The sequence below is a fragment of the Oryzias latipes genome, chromosome 19 (genome assembly GCF_002234675.1).
Source record: "Oryzias latipes chromosome 19, ASM223467v1".
Lineage (NCBI taxonomy): Eukaryota > Metazoa > Chordata > Actinopteri > Beloniformes > Adrianichthyidae > Oryzias > Oryzias latipes.
This window is the reverse complement of record NC_019877.2, coordinates 12,093,115-12,117,427: the sequence shown is the minus strand read 5'-3', so window position 1 is coordinate 12,117,427 and position 24,313 is coordinate 12,093,115. Positions and strand designations below refer to the sequence as shown.

General features: G+C 38.1%; 1 protein-coding gene across 4 annotated transcripts in view; it reads right to left on the bottom strand.

Moving 5' to 3' along the window:
* The window catches only part of dock1 (dedicator of cytokinesis 1), a 176,926-nt gene that overhangs the window by 21,472 nt on the left and 131,141 nt on the right, over positions 1–24,313 (bottom strand). For all 4 annotated transcript variants that reach the window (XM_023949686.1, XM_023949687.1, XM_023949688.1 and 1 more), the window contains 13 exons: positions 23,864–23,942; positions 23,206–23,306; positions 17,740–17,798; positions 16,924–17,072; positions 15,642–15,727; positions 14,599–14,755; positions 14,078–14,118; positions 13,665–13,755; positions 11,263–11,382; positions 10,225–10,314; positions 9,797–9,901; positions 1,398–1,539; positions 1,173–1,254 (listed from right to left, as the gene is read on the bottom strand). In XM_023949686.1, the coding sequence (XP_023805454.1) occupies positions 1,173–1,254; positions 1,398–1,539; positions 9,797–9,901; positions 10,225–10,314; positions 11,263–11,382; positions 13,665–13,755; positions 14,078–14,118; positions 14,599–14,755; positions 15,642–15,727; positions 16,924–17,072; positions 17,740–17,798; positions 23,206–23,306; positions 23,864–23,942 (1,302 nt within the window). The remainder of the gene's footprint in view (positions 1–1,172; positions 1,255–1,397; positions 1,540–9,796; positions 9,902–10,224; positions 10,315–11,262; positions 11,383–13,664; positions 13,756–14,077; positions 14,119–14,598; positions 14,756–15,641; positions 15,728–16,923; positions 17,073–17,739; positions 17,799–23,205; positions 23,307–23,863; positions 23,943–24,313) is intronic.

Sequence of the window (24,313 nt, the reverse complement as noted above, 5' to 3'; positions counted from 1 at the left end):
CTGTCGCCTATAGCATACCCATAAAAAGAATATGTATGAAGATTTTCACTTTATGGGTTTACGACTTTAAAATTCCCTGCGGGCGCCGTGCAGGTTTGCATATTTTTCACCAGCAAACAGCCTATTTTCACCCGTGAGGTCAGTTGTGACTAAGGCCCAAGACAGTCAAAAAGGCTAATATAGTTGCCAAAATAAAATTGAAAAGAAAAAAAATGAACAGGAAGAAAAATGGCCTCAAAGAATAAACTCAAACGACAGTTTTAGATCAGGCAATCTGCAGTGAAGTCTTTTACATGTCATATCTTGGCAGGCCAAACATAATTGTAGCACGGCCTGGTAGAGCAAGGTCAGAAAGGGCTGTGTTGTGTCGGTTGCAGTGACCCTTTGACTGAATTTGCTCAATCTCATTGCTATGCGCGGTGTATTCCTGCACTGAATGAAAGAATAAATAAGAGCAAGCAGACAGAGCGGACAGAGCGACAGCTGGGAGCTGCATGGTGAAAGAGAGAGAGACGGAATTGGCAGAAAAAACGGATGGGCAGTTAGTCTGGAGCAATTCTCTCCATGAACAGAGTCCCATATTATAATCAGACACAGTTAGCAAACAAAGTCAGTGGGCTGCAGAAAGGATCAATGCAGAGGGAATGAGGCCGGCACTGCAGACTGATGAAAAGATCAGCTCCCAGGTATATTTGCCCTAAAGGTTTTCCAAGTAAATGCGCTCTTTTAATCATGCTCATTGATGCGTTGGGTGGCATTTCAATGTGAATTTGCGCAGCTGAATGCTGCGAAGTTCAGTTGGCATGCAGACAAGTGGAAGGGTAGGGGAACAGCGTTTGCTGTGGCCCTGATGTTCCAACACCGAGCTATTAATGGTGGCAGAGGAACAATGTTGCTCTTGGCAGAGCGACGAGCGGCAGATGGCTGGTGGAAGTTAATAACCACTAGAACAACTAGAAGGTCAGCCAGTGTTTGTGGAACACTGACCCAAATTTAGATCAAGATTTAATCAACTTTTGCCCCTGTCCACCACACAGAAAAATGCTAATGCCCTTTTTCGTGTCATCAGAAGTGCCACTGACTAACTGATTGACATGCAGATTTGAAACGCGTGCTGTGTGACTTTGAGTTATCCGCTTCGTAACTGTGAAGAAAAGAATGACTATGCTTACCTGACTATTTGTTCAGACACTGGCTTATTTTGAAACTTTGCAGGCAGTTCAAGGATGGTTTTTACTGTAAAACACTGGATATCTTGAGTGGAAAAGTTAAGGAAACACGTTTAACAGCAGCATCCACTTGTATACAATGACAGCAAATATTCAACACATTCAGATCTAAATGCAGAAAAAAAAATACTAAAAAGTACACGGCTTAAAATGCCTCAGTGAGGATACACTGCAAAGAGGAGTTCTTTAGGTCTTCGCTGGGCGGCGTAGTGGTCTTCATCTTTTCTGCATTGGGAAACTGTGTGAGGAGCCGTGCCTCAAAGTCCTCTCTGCGCTCGTACTCTTTCCCACGATAAATGAACATTTTATTCTGAAGGACAAGAAATAATCGGTTAGACCTTGAGCTTGTAGGAAAGTGCATGCCTGTAATTTGCAAACATTATTTCCATGTGAGGTATACTGTGGCAGTTTTATGCAAATAAGTATGAAAAATATGGTGTAACCATCATTAAAGCACCAGTTAATCTGTAGAATTCAATCCCAAGGATAAAGACAGAAGACCCACTGGGGAGGTTGTAAATCTGCTTAGCCTGTAACTCTATCCAGTTAAAAACAACTGATCACAATCTTTTATGAGGTAAAGCTTTTTGAAAGAAAGTGAAATCCTTTTTGGTACAGTTTCAGAGATTACTTAAAGTTTTTTTTAAAATAAATATGTACAAATATATATTTACGAAAATGTATTAAATGCCTATAATAATAATAATAATAAAAATAATAATAGTAATACATTTTATTTCATAGCCGCCCTTCAAGGAACCCAAGATTGCCATACATAAAGGTGAAAATAAAATGAAAAGCAATAGAATGTACAATAAAATATAGATTTAAGATAGTCAGGAATAACAAGTTATGGGGGGAAATAGGCAAGTTGGTAAAGGTGAGTTTTTTTTTTTAATGTACGATTTATTGTATACTAAGCTGCAGGGCTGATGAGCCTGCAGCTGCCTTACTGGCACCGTCGGAGGTGCGTCAGGCGGAAACTCCATGCAGGTAGCTTTTACCTGTGCTTACACCTATATTTTATTAAAGTATTTTTTAATTATTCAAATGTAATCTCATGAAAGTAATAGGTTTGTGGATATTCCAAAATTAAAATAAAATAAACACATTAAAAATATTCATTAAATATATAATAGTATTTGGCCATATATACACACGTATCTATCTATCCATCCATAATATATATATATATATATATATATATATATATATATATATATATATATATATATATATATATATATATATATATATATATATATATATATATATATATATAATTTAATTTTTGTTTTCTTTGAATTCAACACTTCTAAACTTAACTATTTGACAGTACCGGATAGATTTAATAAACTTAGAAGTTTACTTGTGTTTTCAGTAAAACTAGCTTGTCCCTATGTACTGTAGGAAAAATTTCTTTAATAGAACAAGCTTGTCTTTAATTAATAAAATAGTAACTCTACCTTTGATTAAAAGAGTAACTAAAAATTCCTAAATTTAGGTGCATCAATAACCCAACTATTTACCGTTTGTGCATCTCTTGATGAAAATGTAACAGCAGCTAAAGGTTTCTCATCAACAAGTCCTTTGCTTGTTGACTCCCATATTTATTAAGCCAAAGATGTCAGTTTTCTTTGGCTGACTTTCAGAATGGATTGTTGGAAAAGGTACATATAGCTTTCCCCAGAAATCTGCCCATTGTCATAAATATCCAACAATTCTTTTTATTCCCGATCAAATGGATTGATGTCAAAATCTGATCCTTTAACTGTTTTTTCAAATCTTTTTATGACAGTTTTTTTAAGAGACTTTAGGAGTTTTCAATATAAGGTAAGGTGGACTTTTAATACTGGGTGAAAACAAACATACACACAATAGAATTGTGCTTTAGGTTGGACTTTTAATATATATACTAAGAAAAAACTTTGATTCTGGCAGAAAACATCTATCAGGAAAGCAGGAAACAGAATCTGATGTCTTCCCAAATCTATTGTACAACCACAGTATAAAAAGTTGATTTGTTCTATAAAAAGATGTGTATAAATTAGAAAAAAGGGTGCATTCAAAAGAAAAGCAGCATTCATCTGGCAGAGGGTGCTCAGAGGTCCACCTGAAGAACATTTGACAGAGTGAACATGACAGCTCACATCCAGACTCTGAGCTTTAAGATACATATCCTGACACATCCTGAGCTGCTCTTTGAGATCCAGATTAAGTTAGGATTTAGACAAGGAAGCAACGAGCTAAAAACAAGCAAACAAGTGCAATTTAGAGCAAACAAATACCGGCAAATGAATTTAGTCACAGTTCAAGGGATCTGTACTTTGAAGTGTTCAGACATCCCATCTGTTGTTTATTCTGCACTTGTCTTTAGATTTTTTGACAAGTAAGACAACAAATCAAAATTTCAAATGTTCATTAGTCCCTGGGCTTTTTTTTACAAGGACTGAGTGCATTAGAGAAGATGGTGGCGATAAATGGCTTTGCTGCAAAATAAATTTCTGCTTTTGTAATTAGCAAATACCCTTGTGCCCAACTGTATTAGGGTCTAATAAATCTTAAGCAGGTGAATTAAGCACTCTTTTTAAAATCAATTTGTGAGGGGGCTGGACACAAAATGCCTTTGTACAATTATTGATTTTCCCACATTACTGACTTTTCCCTGAAGGCGCCACAGGCTGCAACACAAACAGCAACATGCAGGGAGAGTGAAAACTGCATGAGCTAAGGCTGTATTGAACTGTAGCACTGTTAAAAATTAACATGAAGATTTTTCAACTGCTTTGTAAATACTAGAAGAGCAAGAAAAACCTCTTCTTGGTGATTGAAAACAATTGAACTAAGTTTAAATAAATACAGTAAAGTGTACATGTATTCAAAACTACTAATTAACTTAGTTAAAACGTCGTTCTGTCAGATCTGAAATAAAAAAAAAAACATTTGGAAAACGGGTAAAATCTGTAGGTAGAGTGAGATTCCTCACAATACAGGTAAAATCATGTTTTACGATAACTAATGTATAGCTTTGGACTAAATTGGTGATTTAAAATCCACTAGTTGTAGAGACAACAATTGGCACTTAGAATATTAAACTTAACAACCTTGAGTTGTCTGCAGGGGACGGCAATGGAAGAAAAAGTCTCAGTGTGGGAAAGGGAAAGGAAAGTTGGATTTTTGTTTAATAAGCTGCAGAAAGACTTTACGTAGTTTTCTTGCAGCTGCTATTTTTGTAAAGCCTTAGTCTCACGCACCAGTATGTGGATTGACCCGTATGTGAATTGCAGGTTTTTGGGGTGTCAAGGTCAGTGGAGGGTCGTAGACAAGTGCGGCTGCAGGTGTGTGTTGCAGTTCCCTTGAGGCTCATGTGGCCATCTACAGGGGCGTGATAAAAATAGAACTTACAATTGTTGGGCGTGTGGTAAGTGTATTGTGAAGTATTTGTAAAGCTAATGTAACTCGCATGCTCTTATAGTGTACGAGGGATGGCGTTGTACAGTTACACAGCACTCTATTAGTAAGGTGCACACTAGCTGTGGTTTCAAGGACAAAAGTGATCGGAATGAACGTCTGATCATAATAAATATGCGTCGTGTAAACATTTTTATTTCAATTCTGGGTCACTTGTGCTATAGCTTTTACGTCATGCGTAGACGGTGTGGCGTTCCAGAGAAGGTTTTGGAGCGTAAACAGGAACAGCCGGTTACTCCGCGCGAGCGAAGCAGAGCAGCCGGACTAGTAGCTTCATGTTAGTGGGCAAGGGAAGGGTGTTTTGTTACGGTGTGCGCTCTGGAGGAGGCTGCGGACCGCAGTCTGTCCGGTTGGTATCCGTGAGCGAGCTGCGGGACTCAGGAGAACCATGTCTCTCTGAAGAACAGTGTCTCAGCAGAGGAGCTGCTTTAGGTGCGTGAGTTGGCAGAGGCGGATATGCCGCTCCGCACAGTCCTGAGAAACCCACGGGATTTACAGGTAACACATGGTGCCTGTTGGACGACCTCACAAACTAGGCTTTCACTGTCTAACTTCGTAAATTCCAACAATCGGACATGCGCTTATCCCTTAGACAACACTGACAGGCTCCTTGACAGGATTTGCAGGTTTGACAAAAGGAAAAATCCATACGACGTGCCTGCGTCTACTACTTCACCCTTACGTGTTTTTTACGTGTTTCTTACAACCTGTCACTTGCAGGATGCCTGTGGAAAATGTGCATGAACAATTTTGTTCAACAGGCTCACCCAGTGCTCTACAGTCTCCATAAAGTGCTCTACAGTCTTCATATTCTCTGCGAGCCACCTGCGTACTAGGGTTGTGCCGATGGACGATATCATCGTCCATCGTGATGGGTGACTGACATCCCGATGGAGAGACCACCATCGTGATGCCACGCCCCCGCCACGTTGCGCGTCGACACCATAAGCCGCGGTTACATGTACAAAATATCTTGATGGGATCAATGGTCGGATTAGAATCCAACCGTGTACATGGTTCCAGAAAAATGTTTTTAGAATATAAAAACGTTCACTAAGGTCACACTTTCCGTCGGAATAAATCATTCGCACATGCGCAATAGGGTTTGAAAAACGGAAGGATATAAACTCCGCCGAGCAGCTTTTTTTTTTCAAACTTTATTGTATGTAACAAATCAATACAAAACAATGTTAAATAGCGCCGAGCGGCTATACATTGACATGTCAGCTCGGTAAAATACGAGATGATCTTCTAAACGTGCTTTTAATAATGTTACGGTTATTATGAAACACCTATTCGCTCATCATTTGAATTTTAATCCGTGTGGTCAGTGCTTTTTCTGAACGAAGCCAGGATTAGCAGTATGCTAACACGGGCTAACAACATTAGCTTTGGGTGGTGCTGCTAGCTGGCTGCACGTAAACATGTAAGAATAACATCAGCCTTTATTAGTAGGGACACGACTGGAAACACAAATCCCCATGATTGTTTGAATGTTTTCTAAGGACTGAGCGACATTTCTGCTTTGAAGCTCAAACCGCTGTGTGTGCTGACGATCCGAGCTGTGCTCAGACACACGTTTAGACCCGGTTCTGAGTTCGGTTGCTTGTACCCCTAGAGCTGCGGGACGGATCGCAGTCTTAAATCTCCCACACATACCGCTCATGTACCCCCCCCCCCCCCTTCCCATCAAACACAAAGCTGTAAGTCCGCACTCCCCCGGAAGTGCGGGAGCGGACTACTTCTCTTCTATTTTGTTTGTTACTTTTTTTGTTAAAGTCACTTCCCTCAGTTTATACTGGATCATCGCGGATTGGGAAATAAAATAAAAAAAGCAAAAAAACGAATAGCAGTTATATAAGAACGAAAAATGTAAAAATACCCCCCCCCCGACGATGTCATCGTCCATCCCGATGGTTGACAGCAAACATCGTCAACGGCCAATTTAAGGGACATCGCCCAACCCTACTGCGTACAGGTTTGCCTGTAGACAGCTCGATCCACCAGTAAGGGTAGTTGTAACTAAAGCATAAAAAGATGGCAATATTCCTGGCAGGTTGGTAATCTGATGAGACTGATGTGGTATCTCTTCGTTATTGAAAGTTCTTATAATGTTTTCAATCCTAATAAAATTAGTAAACTGAGCGGAAGAGGAATTACTCAAGTTCTCGGAGGATCTCAGTGCCGTATTGATCGGACTACCTTCAGCTGTCCTGCAGTTTGAAGCAACCTTCATCCTTGGGTTCTTTCATCTGTTTTGTTCCAGTGTCAAGTGGCCCACATGTTCTTTCAGCTTCCTGTGTATGGACTGGCCCATCTGGCATTTGAAAAATAACCCATCCAAGCCTGCAGGCTGGTTATGTTGACTCAGTCGAAAAACAGAGCTTTAGTTAAAACATGCATCTGTCATGGCATCGTTTTTAATAAGCCCATGTTATTTTGTACTATTTATATCTGTCTTTTTTTTTTATTGGATCAGGACAGTTCCTAAAAAAGTATTCATGTTCTGACACTACTTACAAACCACACTTTAATAAATAAATACTGTCAGACATATATATCTATATATCTATATATATATGTGTATATATATCTATATATCTATATCTATATATATATAGATATATATACATATATATATATAGATAGATAGATCTATATATATATATCTATATATATCTATATATTTATTGCACTATTATACTATTTTGGAGACAGTGACTTCTAGATAGGACAGCCTGGATTTTCATGGTTTTCTATGTCAAAAGGAATTAAAAAAGGAAAATGTGCAAGCTGTACTGAAAGATTGTTTAAAGAGACAGTTAGATTAGGCCGCCATAGCTTGCCCTGTCTGTAATAGAGTTCCTGCCCTAACAGATAAAAAGGGTCAGCTCGGATTTGTGGAGATTGGAAAGAATAAAAGGGGGAAAAAAAAATCCAGTTTTAAAGGAATACAAGGGCTTGATTGGTATTATCACTTTAGAGGACCCTTTAGTGCTCGTTTGATGAGAGATTATCTTCCTCCAGTACAAGAAAACAGAAAATATAACACCAAAAAAACAATCTAGAGCAGGGGTGTCAAACTCATTTTGGTTCGGGGGCCGCATTCTGATCTCAAGTGGGTCAGACCAGTAATGTAAAAGCAAAATACCAGCTTTGTTTTCGTTTATTTACTCAATTGGAAAAAAGGCCTCAACCAACATAGTATCACTTGGGGCCAATGGATCTCAAATAAAATAAATTTCAATAAAAAAAAAGTTTGTCTATTCAATTTTATACAGACTGAATATTTTACATCTGACACTGAAGCGAACCAGAAACCAGAAACTTTTCTTTATGTGAGTCCCTCAGTGGTGCTGAATGTTATATTCTTTTAGCACTGCGATGTTAATGTATTCGAAGTTACATTAACAAAGTATTTGGGTTTTGCATTCAGCTTCATGAAAGAGGAAAAACTCTGTCCATTTATAATGGAAAGCTCTTCACTCCACCACACTTTTTGACAACATTTTGGTCATTAGGGTGTCGCTACTGATCATCCCTATAGCAAGATAACAGCGGTTAGGCTCACAGGGAACCAAACTGCATCTTACCCAGATGCAGAGCTGTTAGGTTTTGCTTTTGGCAAATGCAGATATATGCTGTTTCACCTGTTTTGCTTTTCCTTTGCTCCCCTAGTGGTGGAATTGCGCATTTCGGTTATTCCTTTAAAAAATCATAACTTGCAACAGGAATGGACTAGAAACTTACTTTCTTTTTTAATCATCCTTATGATTTTTACTCTTTATTTTTGGGCCGGACTAAACCACCTGGCGGGCCGGATATGGCCCGCGGGCCGTATGTTTGACACCCCTGATCTAGAGCATGTTAGCACCACTTGTTTTCTTTGCCAGTATAAAGCTTAAGATTTTTGTACCCAAAAACAGAGTAAGTGTTCAAAATGTGTAAAAATGAACCCCAAAATGTATCAAAACATTCTCAATTTAAAAAGAAAGGTTTATTTTAAATGTATTTGTCAGCGCCTCATAAAGATAATTTAACATTCTGACTGTTTTTACTTTTCATTCCACATCTTTCAAGAATGTTTGGAGTCAATAAGGGTGGTTGTTCGTGCTGTGCAGGACCAGCTGCTGGTCTGAATGCCACTAAAAGCAATTTATAATGTGACCGTATCACTTCCTTTCACTTTGTTTTGAAAGTCTAGTTTTGGTGTGCAGATGGAGATGGGACTTCTTGTAATGCAGGCCACACATTTAGTAAAAAGTAAATGGTGTTTTGCTGAAATTCAGGTGACAGTATTGGAACGTGATCAGAATGACAAGACAAACAAGATTGGGTTGTTTTTTTCTGTCCTAAATTAAATAGGATTTTACAGTGTTTAGTATGAATCATCCAGCAAGAATGCTAAAAAATAGACAAAAGAATTATGACAGGATGTTTTAATCATGTAGAAAACATAAATTAATTGTAATAATTGGACAAAAAAAATTAAAGCAATCAGTTGCTGTTCTACTTTATTTTCTTCTTTTTCTTCACAACCTTGTTTTATTGTTTCCTCATTAGATGTGATGGAGTTAGCTCATAGCTTGCCATCTTCTCTATAAAATAATCATGTAACACCTGATATATTTCTGGATTTACACAGGACGCACGGGATTCACCCTAGAAAGGTCTGGAGCTGGAGATCGCTGTCTTAGCGGGCTCGATTGCTGGCGACCTGCCCAGGGTGAATCCCGCCTTGGCCCAACAGTAACCGAAAGAGCCTCTGGCCACCCAGCGGTCCCAGCGTGTTAGGAAAATGGATGGAAGTTCAGGACAGAAACCCTCGCATCGAGCAGCCATTTTGGATTTATTCTTCTACCCTTTGATCGTGTCACTGAAAAGGTCACATGCCCACAGCTGAATCCCTGATTGGGTGACGCGCCGTGTCAAGCGCATCCGGTATGATCGCAGCATTAAACCAGCTGAAATGACTTTAAAACAAAACATATATGTAAAAAGAAAAGGTTCCAGCAATCAAAAGAAACACACAAAGGGTAACAACAATGTCACAGAGGTACACATGGAAAAAAAGGAAAAGCAATGAGAACACTCACACGCAGGAAAGAAGGGAAGCCCATTCCATAATAGCCCACAGCAAAGTAATCAGGTCTGGGCCGAATAACCTTCACAATGTTCTCGTAGAACTGAGCCTGTTTCCGCTGTTGTGGGAAAGATAATAAAACGTTAGGGGGCCGAAAAGCATTTAAATATTTATGGCACTCCTGGGGTAAATTTTCCTTATAATCGTACAGAAGTTTTAAGAACACACCCAAATGCCTATCTACTCCCATCTAGTCCATATATGTGTGTTTGTTTTTGTGAATATTATAAAGCTTCAAAGATGAAATGAATTAAAAGATAAAAGTTTGAACTGAAAACTAGATTATAAAAGCTGGTTTGGATGACTGAACTAATGTTTTGACTGAACTAATGTTTTAAATACTGGGATGCATTTTTACAATAAAAAACGGATTTTACTTACCAGAGATGCACTCAGCTGCTCAAAGTCAAACATTTCATTCTCATATTGTTCCGCCAGTTCTTTGCTCAGAATAATTGCTTCCTCCCACATCTATTGAGAACACAGACACTCAAAGAATTAATTAATTACAACCATTAATGTGGAGATAAAGCCATATTTCTTTGCAAGCTACACTCCACTACGAAGATCTGCATTTTGTCATTTTGCTCTGTTGATCAAATAGCACTAAACTTTACATCTTTTGACCTTTTTATTTCGCCCTTGAGAGTTCTCCAACAGACTGAAAACTATATTCAAACCCAACAAACATGTTGAATCGAGTAGCTCTCTGATTCAGTTGGATGGACTGAGCTGGCCCAGACCGGACCAGAGGTGGATCCAAATTGCCACTTGGATTTAGTCCGCCATCGTTTGGGATAGTAATGTCAGCAGGAAATGATATCTACACGGCTCGCCTCGCTCTCATGGAGAATGTTCTCAGTCAGACGCAATGGCGTGTTCTTCCAGCCACTCTGACACTATGATATCCCTCTGATGGGTTTATCCAAATTTCTATTAAATTGCTGTCTGCCTAAGAATCCTTCCAGTGGGACGGTTGGCTGCAGAGCCAAGAGCGGTGGCTGCATCTTCTCTGTGATGACACACGTAAAGCTTTCTGACATCATCCACGGGAAGCTCTGGCTGCAGATCTGCTGACCCATTCCAAGCTTAGCTAAGAGTCTGAAACGGTTTCTTTCTCCACGGGAAAAATAGGAATATGTTTAATGTTGAGGGGTCGCAGTGCAGCCTGCACAGCTTCACGAAAGGGAGCTTTTTCTCATTCTCAAGTGGCACAAATGGCTTTCGAGTATGACGCTGAAGTGGCATTAAGGTGAAAATGAATAAGAACCCAAGAACAGATAAACAGGAAAAGGGCTTTTATGAAAGATTAGGGTATCAGAGAAACTATAAATATATAAAGTAATGCCCATGTAGTCACATGAAAAACATCAACGTAAAACACACATTTTACAAGAAGAGCTCTGCTACAAATCTTACCTTGCCCTTGTCGAAGTAATTAATAATCTCCTGGTAGAGCTGGTCCTTAAGCTGCCCTTGAGTGGCAGCCTGGTAACCATCTCTCTGCGTCAGGTGGGCTGCACATGGCTCGTCTGACCACTACAGAGAACAAATTAGTACTAGGGGTCAAAACCATGCAGGAATCAAGTCGAAAGGGCGACGAGAAATCAATCAATCTTCTTTCCGATGCAAAAAGGTGAAATTGATTTGGCAGGGAAAAAAAACAGAACTTCAGATTGTAATGTGTTTGTAAAGACACAGAACATGTTGTTCTGAAGAAAGAATACTCAATGCAAGTTTTATCTTGTTTGATTTATTTTCCAAATCATGTCATTACACCCTGAGAGACTATCGATCAAATTGATGCTTTGTTTTTATAGTATCTGAAATATTTCTGCCTTCCTAAAAGGAGTTTCAAATCCATGAAGGAAATCCATTAAACTGCTGTTGGGTTATTTATGCAAAACGCTGCTGCCGTTGCAACGGGAAACCTAACGTTTACAGATGTTTCTTTGGTATTTGGCAGGAGAATCTCATCAGACAAAAACACCCTAAAGAAAAACATGCCGACGCTGTTGTTTTTTAAAAACCAGGATGGAGAATAACTTGTGTTCTGGAGGATCCAAACAGCCTGGCAGGAGGACACACAATCTGTTTGGCCAAATTATTTGGCCATGCACTCTTTTGCATGTTGTACAACAAATACAGTTAGTTTCAAACAGGATTCAGAGGTGCTGAGAACTACCTGAAGAAGTGAAATCGATCTGTCAGTGTATGTGTGATAGGAACCTTTAGAACAGTGAAGCCTCATGGTTTGGAAAAGTCCACCCCCTTCTTTAAATGTTAGCCTCCACATTGTTTCTTATGCTACGTTCACATCTAATGCACTGTGAATTTTCTGTGCAAATTACAACCGGCGTTAAATTTACTCCTTGACACTTGTCGAAAAATGTGTTCATAAACTTGATGCGTGTGGGAGGAGCAACTGTCAAAGTTTTCAGCCTCATCGATACATGGAAGCATTGACTGTATCACTGAGTATCTCATATAGAGTCACTGCATAGAAGACGTGGATGAAGTTGAGAGGATCAGGTTTATTTATTTTGCAAAGCTCTACAAAGGCATCAGTAATCATGTCTCCATGTCTGGGTTCATGAGATCATTCAATGACTCTCCCAGTATGATGAGGTTCACCATCTACTGCAAGACCTGCGTCCTAATGATGGACGCTTCCAGCGGTACTTCCGTCCCTCTGTGACCCACTTCTACAATGTGATGTCCGGTACCAGTCCAAGGAGGAAAAAAAATTAAAATAAGAATAAAATAAGAGAAACTTTTTATTATTGTCTTGATGCAAAAAAAAAAAAGACCAAAAGTTTGGACACACCTTCTCATTCAGAGAGTTTTCTTTATTTATATATATCCAGGACCGCCACGCCTGATGCTCAAAACCCTCTGCAAGACCTCTGATCGCATCTGTACGTTGACTTGACACTGAAACTGGAACTGGACACCCCCGCCGAATTGCACTTTCGAATGTTTGGTAATCATATTAGCACTGATGCTAGTTTTCTTAAGAAAACCAATTATTTATCAGATGTAAGTTTTACATCATATACTACTTTACGGGCAGTTACCCTCAGTTTATCTAAAAGCATGAACGAAATGGTTAATCAAAATGTACAAACTTCCACACATAAATGGAATCTCTTTCTTTTTGTTTGCTGTAATCAGTAAGAAAACAGATGCTAAATCACAAGTAGATTCAAAGTAATAAAACGGACTCCCGCAGATGAAACTGTGATTAGTCAGCCAGCAAAATGGGATTCAGTCACAGCCTGTTTTTTATTTTTTATTTTCTGAAATCCCAATTTGAAGGCTGATGAATACACCTATTTATGCAAACCCAGATGAGTTTTGGGGTGATATAATTTGCCAGAAAGGTGCAAAGGATCGACACAAAAATATACCGGCTTAGCAAAGTCCCAACCGGGTCTCCAAATTGCGTGAGAAATTGTGCGGTGTATTTTCAACAAAGGATGATGAGCTTCTTGATAACCTATTTATCTACATGTTTCTAACTGAAATGATCAGGAGAAAATAAGCCTCTCATCACCATGAAGCAATAAAACAGAGATGATGTAGATTATTTAGATTTAAAGCTCTGCTTTGACTATAATAATTCCTATTTTGTTTTTTTATTTTATAACTAGACAAGTTTGGAAAATGTATATTATTATTGACCCTGCTTAACATTTCTTTTACTTCAAACACATTAAAATGACTTTTATTGATGCTTAAGGTTAAATGCTGCGTGCTTTGCAGTGGTTTTGTGGAAAATCTGAGCAGATACGGCTTGTTAGTGTGTCGTGTCTGCTTACCTTGAGTAGTTTTGCATGTAGCAGCAAGGTGTAAGCAGCCTCTGTGTAGTTGTCACACTCTCTGTGTAAGTCGCACAGCTTGTACAGGTATCTGACAGGAAGCAATGCTTTTAGATTCATATGGAAGAATGCTTTTCACACTTAACCAACACCTTTCTTTCTGCTTCAATAAAACGACAAAGGCCTCCTTATTGTTTCACTTCAACAAAACTTGACAGACAGCAGGGGAAGGAAAAAAAAAACTCACACTGTTGTAATTTGAAAGAGGAGGCATATTTTTAAAAAAATGGAGCTCCAGGGAATTACAAGAATAAAAGAGGATTAATGTTCTCCATGTAATATACCTTGGTGTTTTATTAAATGCCTCAAGGGGATGGATTTTAGTTGGAGGGAAATTCTGGAATGGGTCTTACCTGATGTACATTTCTTCTCTGTCTATCTCCTTGTAAAAGTTCTACAGCAAAGAAGAAGAAAAAAACATTTAAACCTCTCCAGAACACCATCCTGTAACACTCAGATCCCACTTTAAATGCATGAACTGCAGGTGTTTTTGTTATAAAATTCACCTAAAAGGTGAACACATGACTTTCTGGCAACATTTGATAGAACACAGCTTTGGGTAAATGTTAAGATACAGGCACTGATAGAGCACGGCTCAAACAAATGCTAACTACAAAGCCACAGGTCCGCGGCCTTCTAGAAACCTTTAATCATGTGGGATAAACCTGGCATTTTGGCACCACCAGATAAAATGTCTCGTCCCAAAAAGGCATTGACTAAGATTAACCGCTCTGTGATAACATCTTAACACATTCTGTCACGTGCAGGTAGTTTTTTCTTTTCTTTTTTTTTTTTTTGTCTGGGAGCAGATCGGATTATGAGAACTTATATTTGTGCGTTACAGGTGTGGTGGAATTGGCAGCAGCTGACTTACGAGCACATTGACCGTACAGCTCATGCGGTTTTCCTTGTTCTCGTCATGCATGATGGTCCTGTAGTCCAGCAGCCGCTCCAGCAGACGCACTACCAGATTGACAAAGAGCTCGCCCATTCTTGCCAAGTACTTGTGCTTCCGACAGTGCTCCAGCAAACTGGTGTTTGTTGCAAAACATAGAAGAGGTAGAAAGAATGTATTGAGAGACCTAACACAAAAAACAAAAACCTGACAAAGACTTAAGGTTGTGTCATACATTTTGCACATTTTCCATGTATGAAATTTTGGTCTTTCCTGATACACGAGATATACGTAATTCATAAGTCTGTCTTGAGTTCATCAATGAGTGCAGATAGATGTCCGTCCGTTCATTACATGAAATCGGTTTTGACCTGTTCAAAATCCTTGATCGGTTGGAAATAACGCAGTTTACGCATATTTAACATACAGTACAGACCAGTAGTTTGAATGAAAAGGTTTGTCCAAACTTTTGGTCTGTACTGCAGTTTATATGAAATTATTACATAATCCCTACACAATTGTGTGTGATTTTTGCGAGAAGCATACGCACATTTGTGGCTTTCCACGATCGTTGTATAACTGATGTATAAATTTTATATTACATATACGGCACACAAATCACGTTAAAATTATGTAATTGACGCACAAATCACTAAAGAATTGCAAATAAACAGTGCAACAATCACACACAGTTCATGTTCTACATGGATTTATGTGTTCTTTGATCGGTTTATTTATCTTCTATGGTTTTGAATTTGTTCATTCTTGACGAATCCTAGAAAATTTCACGTAAAGACCACAACTTTTCACGCTTTTTCCCTGTATATTCATGTATGACCTATTTTCATCCGTGCAAAACGTACTTAGTGGCTGTGTGACACGGCCTTTTGGAAAATGTTAGGTTTTTGTTTTTGTTGTAACTTATTTACTGTGATGGGGGAAAAAAAGATCCCGTAAGATGTCACCTGTGGTTATTTTGAGGACTAATACGTTGCAATTAGCATGATCTAATCAGGGCTTACATTTTCTGGAAGAGGAGTTTGTACTGTTCGTCTCCGTGGCCTCCTTCCACCTCGTGATCGAGTTTGGTGATGATCTCGTTCTCAAACTGCAATTAGACAGAGCAGGCGTAAATAATCAGCGCAGCTAATTTTTCAATTCATTAGCCCCGTCCCTCTTCTCACCCTTCATTTAGACTTAGGCTAAGCTAAGGTTTCAACTTTAATCGATCGTCTCTTGCAGAACATCTGGCTGGGAGCCTCAACATTTATTTTTTCAAATTTAATTATTACGAATGTTCTTATTTGCCTGTTTACATTTTTTGGAGAAGCTCTAAACAAAGCAATATGACAAGACCCAGCATTACTCCAGCTGCATTGATGTTGTCAGCACTGACAGTGATTTATAATCCCTTTCTTATTATTTTTTATTTAGCTGAGGTGAAAAAGAGGATTTTATTCTGTTCAAAAAAAAAAAAAAAAAAAAACTTTTACATTTTTGTTTTTCCCAAAAAGATACAAAGACTCTGACTTAAGCATAGTGAAAAACAAAATTAATAAAAAAAATAAAATAAGGAAAATGTGTCAATAATATCAAAGAAGGAAATTCAACTAGCTTTATCTGTTTTTAAAAATAACTAAAAAGTAAAAAAAAAAAAAACATTTTTTCTTTATATTTTATCAAGGAAAACAGATGTAAAACAAAGTTTCTCTAGAATTTGTTAAGATGTAAGCAGAGAAACTGAAACAAGGACTTTTTAATGCAAAGAGGATTAATTTCACACCAACACTTTTGCTCCCTACGCTCAGACTGCAGATAATTGCAGCACAACAAAGCAGGATTGGATTCTAAACAGGAATTCGTGCTATGAATCAGACTGACTACAGTGAACTTCTACTTTACACCTTACATTTTCATCAATGCCCCTCAGTTTTTTTGATTTCCTTCTTCACAGTTTTTTTTTGTGACAAACTGTTATATCCTAGGTATTTTAAGGAGCGACATTGTACGGTAGTTTCTTCCTGCTGCTTCAGGATCACCTTAGCTTTTACCTGCCATTCACTTTAAAACAAATTTTTCTAACTCATGGTGCAATTGCCTTTTTTCCCTCTATTATTGAGTGATTCATTGCGATGCGTTTTCTTTTTTTTTTAATTGGACATACTTTCATTTTGTTCTTAAGTTGAACTGTTATACTTAACACTTTACACTAAAGTGGACATGTCACCAAAACGGGACAAATAAATACATTTCGTTTATCTCCAATCTTTATTTTGCTGATTTTCTTTAAGCTTTGAGACGCACCCTTTGGAAGCTGCAGGTAAAGTGGAACTCGCACTGCATCATGTCAAAGAAGATGGGGATGGTTGCCTTTCGAAGCTCAATCTCTGGAACAAGCGTCATCTCCAGAATGGGGCCGACCATCTCAGGAATGAACTTTATCTTATGGGGCCCTTTAAGATGGAAAAATATAATTTACAACAAAAAAACAACAAACACGTAGAAGAAGAAGAAATTTGGATTCTTAAAGTTGTTAAAGAAGGAAAAATGTTTAAAGAAAAACTGCTCTGCTTCTTTATCAGAAATCAAAAATAATAAAACCACTTTCCCTCAAACTTCAATGAGCACAACTAAAAAGCTCAGTATGACAGAAAGCTCTTATAATAGAATCAAAATGAGACGGTAATGATGAATGGGGAGACTCAGGTGAGGAAATCTTACAACCTAATTTGAGAGAAATCTCCGTCCTGTGAGAGTTGATTGCCCTCTCAGCACATTACAAACATAATTGTTTATATTTAGCTCCTTCATTTTCACAGATTTTCACAAATAGAGGCAGAAATTACAGTCTGCCTCCAATCATGACTACTAAAAAATATAAGTATTTCTATTCCTGTTAAACAAAAACAAAAACCTTTCAATCATAAAGTACTTTTTAGCTAAAATTAAAAAAAATTGCTGGTTTGTAAAAGGCCTCAGTAAAGAGTGATGGACCACTACAATAGTTCCGAACTTGTACCATATTTCAACACATAGCTTATTGCTCCAATAACACATTTACTGATGATAACTATATGAATGAAATACTATTCAGTGGAACCATTCAAAATGTTACTTTACCAAGATTGTACCACATATCCCTTATTTCAAAGCCAATCTGTCTTCTCATGTCCTGGTACCTGCAACACAAAAATGGAAAAAAAAACTATTATCCAAATCTATTATCCATCTGCATTTCCAAAAACTGAATCTTAAGAAAGTAAAAAAGACTTTTGCAAAAAAAAAAATCTCTTGCAAGAAAAATAATCATATCAAGAGATTTTTTTTCTAAAGCAAAATAAACTTAGTTTGAGAAAACATGTCAATTTTTGCTTAAAATAAAAATTCTTGGTAAGACCATTATTCTAACATCATTGGCAGATTTTTTCAAGAAAATCTGCAAACGGTGTAAGAATTTAGGATTTCTTTTCTATAGGGCCTGTTTTTGCGGTGTGTCCGCATCCAGAATTGACTTGTTATTTTATTCAGACACAGACATCTCAACTCCTTTTTTTTTTTGTACAAAAAAGCTCCAAAAACATCTGCAGTTTGTTTACACTTTTACAGAAACAAGTATATCCAGTGGATGGTTGAAGGTGGTTCACGACTTTAAGAGTGAAATCTATAATGTAAAAGATTTATAGTGCCTGGTCAGCATTAAATACAATTTTATGATGCTCCCTGGCACAGAACGCTAATGAGTTATGGCTGCCATTCTAAGTTTACAACATGCACACATGCTGGTAGTGAAGTGGCTGTCAGGGATGATCCATCTACGGCTCAGTTTATGCATTCAAAGAAAAATAAAGACAGGGCGGATGACAGAACGTATAGTGTTTGATCAAGCAGTTTTACGTTGAGGCTGCAGAAAAAACGAAGAAAAAAATTGCATCGTTTGCTTTCACAAAATAGATCCTTCCCAAAGTCTCCGGTCAAATAGAGGGCAAGGTGAGCTGAAAGGTCACAGAAGGTCACACAAAGAGTAAATGAAGAAAAGTGAAGTGAAGTGTAGTCGTTCTCTGAAACTTATCACCTGAAACACATAGGAAATGTTCTGGAGGTTTAAACAGATCACCTAAACCATTTCAAAAAATCTTTAAGGATAATCTTGGTGAGAGGGCCACTTGTTTTTTTTCTTCTTCTTACGCTTAAATCGACCTATAACAGCTCATTTTTGCTGCATCACTGAATGCTGATAACTAAATAAATGCTTTTTTCTTTACTGATTGTTAACCACTGGGAATAAAAAGCACTGAACCCTAATATTGTTTTGGAGCTTTGCAACAAAACTCTGCCGTCGGCCTGGCTGTGTGGCTGATTGAGAAAGCAAAGCAACAAAACATCCATCCATCCAGGGCTCTGTTGGTTTATATGTGCTGTAAACTGTGTTTACAACACAGATAAAAAAAAAGATAAACAGCATCAACTTAAAGATCCTCTTGGTATCATGTAAAGCAAACAGTAACATCTTTTTTTTTCCTGCTAAAAACCCTTCAAATTGTGACTTACACATGGGAACGGCCCCTTTTCTACAACTTTCAATCATTACAAATGTTATGTTAAGCTGTTGCTAATGAACTGTGTGTATAATTTTCCTCATATTTGCTGATTTCACTTGTTCACACGCATTTATGTGCCTCTAAACGCATTAATCTGCCAATCTGACATTTCTGATTTGTTCTTCTTTTAAAGGGCGCATTTCCTCAGAGGATTCAGATCCTTTAAGGCAGACTGAGAGGTGGTAATTCAAGGATTTTCAAGGATTTCCAGGATTCAATATACCACAGGGTGAAATGAAGTCATTTTAAAATTACGTAACCCATAAAGATATTTACATGATAACATTTTAGCTAAATACAAATCCAACAGAATGTTGCTAAAACAGTAAATTGCAAATAAAGCAAATCCAAACTTTCACTTTACACAAAAATATCAGATGTATGTATAGGTTTACTTTGGATCCCCTTATATTTGCTGTGTTCCAGTCAGCTGCTGCGTTTTCTGCGTCAGAGACTCATGTGGACAGGTCGGCGTGCCCGATGACCCCATGTCTCCGCCTCACACCGCGATTACATGAAACCTTGGCCCAAAATTGCAAAGCACTAAACGGACTCTGATTTATGATTGACACTGCTGCTGACCCAGAACTAATACCAATTCAGAGCCGTTTTCACATGTTCTGCTACCTAATAGCATCCAGCAGCCAAAGCAGAATTCTAAAACCAGGCCCACAGACCAGCGGGTTCACAAAAAGCGCACTAATGTGTTTTGATAGGAAGGAGAAGAGTATTCAAATAATCCATCAAAGGAAGCTGCATCATCTCTTTACAGGCTGGCCAGGTCAACCCACTATAAGGTCTTCAGCCTTCAAAGAAGGCATTGATGCAGGGCCTGTGGTTTGATCCTGGAGAAAGGGTTGACTGAATTATAAATTGTAAAGAAAAGCCTGTTTCTAAATGGATTTATGGATGTGTTAAAGTGTAAGGCATTATGCGGGAAATCCTTGACTGCCTTTATTCATATCCGTGTACTCACTTGCGTGTAGCAGGATTGACTGTTGGAAGGATTTCCACATCAGAGTGTGTAAATGACGGCACGAGAAATTGTGTCTTCATAAGAAAGATGCAGGCTGCTTTATTCTGTCTGTACACAGCTAGACTGACAGCTGTGAATTTCGCCTGTCAGGACCTACAATGCATACCTGTCAGCGGCGGGAGAAAGGGATCTCAGACGGGTTAACTAAAAACAAGGCGCCAACAGAGGAACAGCGGTGAACAGGTCTCTGCAGCATGTGTTGAGCTACCCAATTGGGTCAGCGGGAAAAGGATTTTGTTTAACAGGAAATGGAGTAAGTGGAGAGTAAAATGAAAAAGAGCATGATAAAAGAAAAAGATTAGGAAGCATCCGTTTTCAACAACAACTAAAGATAAAGGATAAAGAAAAGATGCAAAAATCCTCAAATAAGCAAATGACAAAACCTCTACTTGCTCAACAGCCCGTCAGAAAAGAGTTACGGGATATGTAAGATAAAAACTTTTTTTTTCACGTAAGTTTGGACGGTTGCTTTATTTAGTTGCACAAAAATTAAGTAGAATTTGCAGCTGAGTTCTGAAAGCTCAAGATTGACTGTACTAAACAATAAGATAAAAAAAGAGAGGAATGGAGATTGTAAAAAGGCAAAAGTCAAACATTATTAACACCAATTGATTTTCAGCAAAGTCAATTAAAAAACAATTTTTCAACACAAGCCAAAATAATTGTTCAAGCTAATCCTAGGATTCTTGACATTTTTATTGACTGATAGAGGGGTTGCAATATCACTTGGTATTTTTTAGGACTTCTGTTCCAAAATCCCAGGAGTTGACATGCCGAGTGTTTACAAAGAGGAGAAACAAAATGATGACATGTTCTTAAAGTCCCACTCTGATCATCTTTCATCTTTTTTAAAGCCTTCCCAGTGGTATGTTAATTATGATTATGATGTTTTAGGCAAAATAAAAATAAAAAACCTGCGTCGTTCTCTTGGACACACTTTCCGCAGAAGTTTGTAAGAAATTCGCCTTTGAGTTGTGGGCGGAACTATTAGCACGGAGCAAGTCCGCACCTACTCCCCGTCATCCATCATTTCATCTGCTCCTGATTCACACCTTGAATTAATAAATATTCAGAAATGCAATTTTAAGAATAATTTTCTTTATATATGTCCTCCATCAGGAGAAAAATCCCACAAGAAGATGTTAAAAACACCAAAAACACCATTTTTATCATAGTGTACTTTCAACTCGAAGTTTAATTTGATAGCATATTTTAAAGTTAAAGTTTTGTGATTAAAAACTTGCGAGGGACTGGAAACAAACATTTCGAAACCTGCTGTTATAGCATTTTCAACCAATTTTTATTTAAAAAAGAATCCAAGCAAAAAAAAATACAGAATATAAGAAAATGGTTTAATGATTAATGATAAAATAAATAACAAAAAAGAAAACCAACCAAAACACAATTCCAAATGGTGAAGTTGCTACAGACTCTGGAGTTAGACTTCCATTTCCGAGCCTATCTTTTTTTTTTTTTAGCTTTATCTGTGATTTGTATCAGAAGGTTTGAGAGTGACATTATGATTACACAGACTGCAGTAATGGACAAGAATGTCACAGAAAGCACCAGCAGCTGAATGATGAAGGAAAATGCCAGGCTCCAAAGAGTACTTCATCACAATCTCTCATTTCACCTCTGTTCTGCACTTCTCAGCAGGACACAATATTTAGTGCGGCAGACAGAGCCGACAGTTCCTTTGCCAGCACACCAGACAACTGGATGCAGAGAGGGTGAGGAAGAAGAGGGAGGGTGAACAGCATGTGAAGCAGGGACAGAGATACAATAGTGAGTTTGCACTAGAAATACAACAACATGTGTCTAGTAGTGCTTCTTTTCCTTTCCAGTGAAAACTACCAGTTTGGATGGAAATGACATGCTTGGGGAAAGTCAAATAAACAATCTGGAAATAGCTTGAAAGCTCCCGTTCTGTACTTACAAACCAAAAATTGTAAGTTTCATGTAGGTGAAACAAACAACTGCTGCTTTTGGGGAAAGCTGTCAAGTCGAGAAAAGCGAGGTGTGGGAGGCTTGGAACGACTCGTCTCTGCACTTGGCTGTTGTCTTGTGTTTCCATTTTTTCTTTATTTTTTTTTAAAAAGGAGTTTATCAGCGCTAATAATAAAGCCTTAAGGAACAAGGATTAGTCGAGCTGAAGCCACTGTGACAGTTGCACCACTGACAAAAGCTAATTCAAATGAAGCAAATATGCCTCAATAGAAAGGATGCATCTGTATGAGCGCATTATGAGACTCTGAGAAGCACTAATGCAATAAGACGCTTCTTTGTAGAGACAGAACAGCTGAGTGGATGAGGTAAGTATAGGTTTTAAGAATCTGAGCAGCAGCACCTTATTCATACTTTTTCAAACTAGAATCTTAGTATGTAGTTGCACTTTGTTATTTTCATTTTTTTTTTTTTTTTTTTTTTGTATTTTGGAGATGCAATTATGACCTACAGGTGTTGCTTTCATAAGGTGCCCTTACACAACTCTCTATTCATTAATGAAGACCCTTATTGGCCACGCCTAAATGCTGCACGCATGGGTGTGGATGTGATATGCAAAAGCCTGTAGGAGGCCCACAAAAAATGCGCTCTGATTGTCTAATTTTTCTAAATTCCAACAGTCAGGCTGCAGTTATCACTTGAACAACACCAACTTGAAAAAATAAAAAATGTATATGCGACGTCTGTTTCTCACCTACTTCCCCCTTACTTCCCTTTGTGTGTTATTTGTTCGCTACAACCTGACGTCCACGTTTTTGCGAAGGAAAAAATGTACATTGACATTTTCCCTCTACAGGCTCAAAGAGCGGTCTACCACCTTAATATTTACTGCTGGTTTGCCCATTTTTCACCCACAGACAGCTTGTATCCACCCCTGGGGGCAGTTGTGACTCAGGCTTTCACCTGGAGGAGGAGCGTGCCCTGTGAATTCAGAGTATTGTTACTTACTTCTGGAAAATTTTGGCCCTTTTGTCGCTCGAGAAGTTCTCCAGCTGCAGTGACTCCTGAGTGAGGAAGGCTACGGCCAAGTGGAAGTAGTTGTTCCACAGCTAACCCAGAAAAATAGACAGAAACAATGTAGAGGAGAAAGAAAAGGCATTATTCAACCCACGCCCTCAAGGCCCGTTTGACCACGGTGCTATTCAGTGCTGCACAAAGTGGGCAGAGGAGCTTTATGGTTTCATTAAATCAAAAGCTTTACAGGAGATGGTTATACATCTATGTCAGGAAGCTGTCCCAGCAGATGAAGAGGTCGGTGATTTAGTTCAATGTCTTTGAGAGCGTACTTTCAATCAGACAACAGCTGGGGGAAATCTAAAGTTGTAACCATTTGTCAGTGCCATGCAAAGAGCTGTGCACTTGTATGAGATGTTCCATAAAGAGGCTTCATATTTAATCTAAAAGAATATTATTTATAAATTCAAATGAGGATATTTATAATAGGGTTGGAGGAAAATAAAAGTAATTATATTTAGGATGGCAGGTGAGAGTGTTCTGCATAAAACTATCTGACTCAGTGCCTAATATGTCATTGTAGTGCGTCTAAGCTGTCAAAAAGTTATACAAAAAAAAATAATTAAAAGAAAAGGTTACGTGTTATGCTTACCTGTAGTTCAAAGTTGGTTAGGTCCAGAAATTTCTTGTTTAGTACTGCAGCGTACTGACTGATGGCCCGAAGAAAAACCCTACAAACCAAAGAGAAATGTGTTAAGCTATGTGCTTAACAACATGGTTTTCAGTTCATTTTACAAAGTATTTCCACTTTTCTTACATTTGTTTTTTATTAATGAATTAATATCCATCCACATGACCCAATTAAAAATGAAGGAAAAGGCTTGGTTAGCAGCCTCCCAATAAAACCCCATTGTGCTTTTTTTCTAAGAGGAAACTGTCAGACACAAATTTAATAAACTTATTGTCACTTGAGTAAAAAATAATAATTCAAAACTAAAAGCAAAAGTAAAAATGTTTTTGGAAAAAAATATTCTTTAGTTGGATTTAAGGATAAAGATAACCATCTATTGTTAATGTTTTGTTTATTGTGACGCAGCAGAAT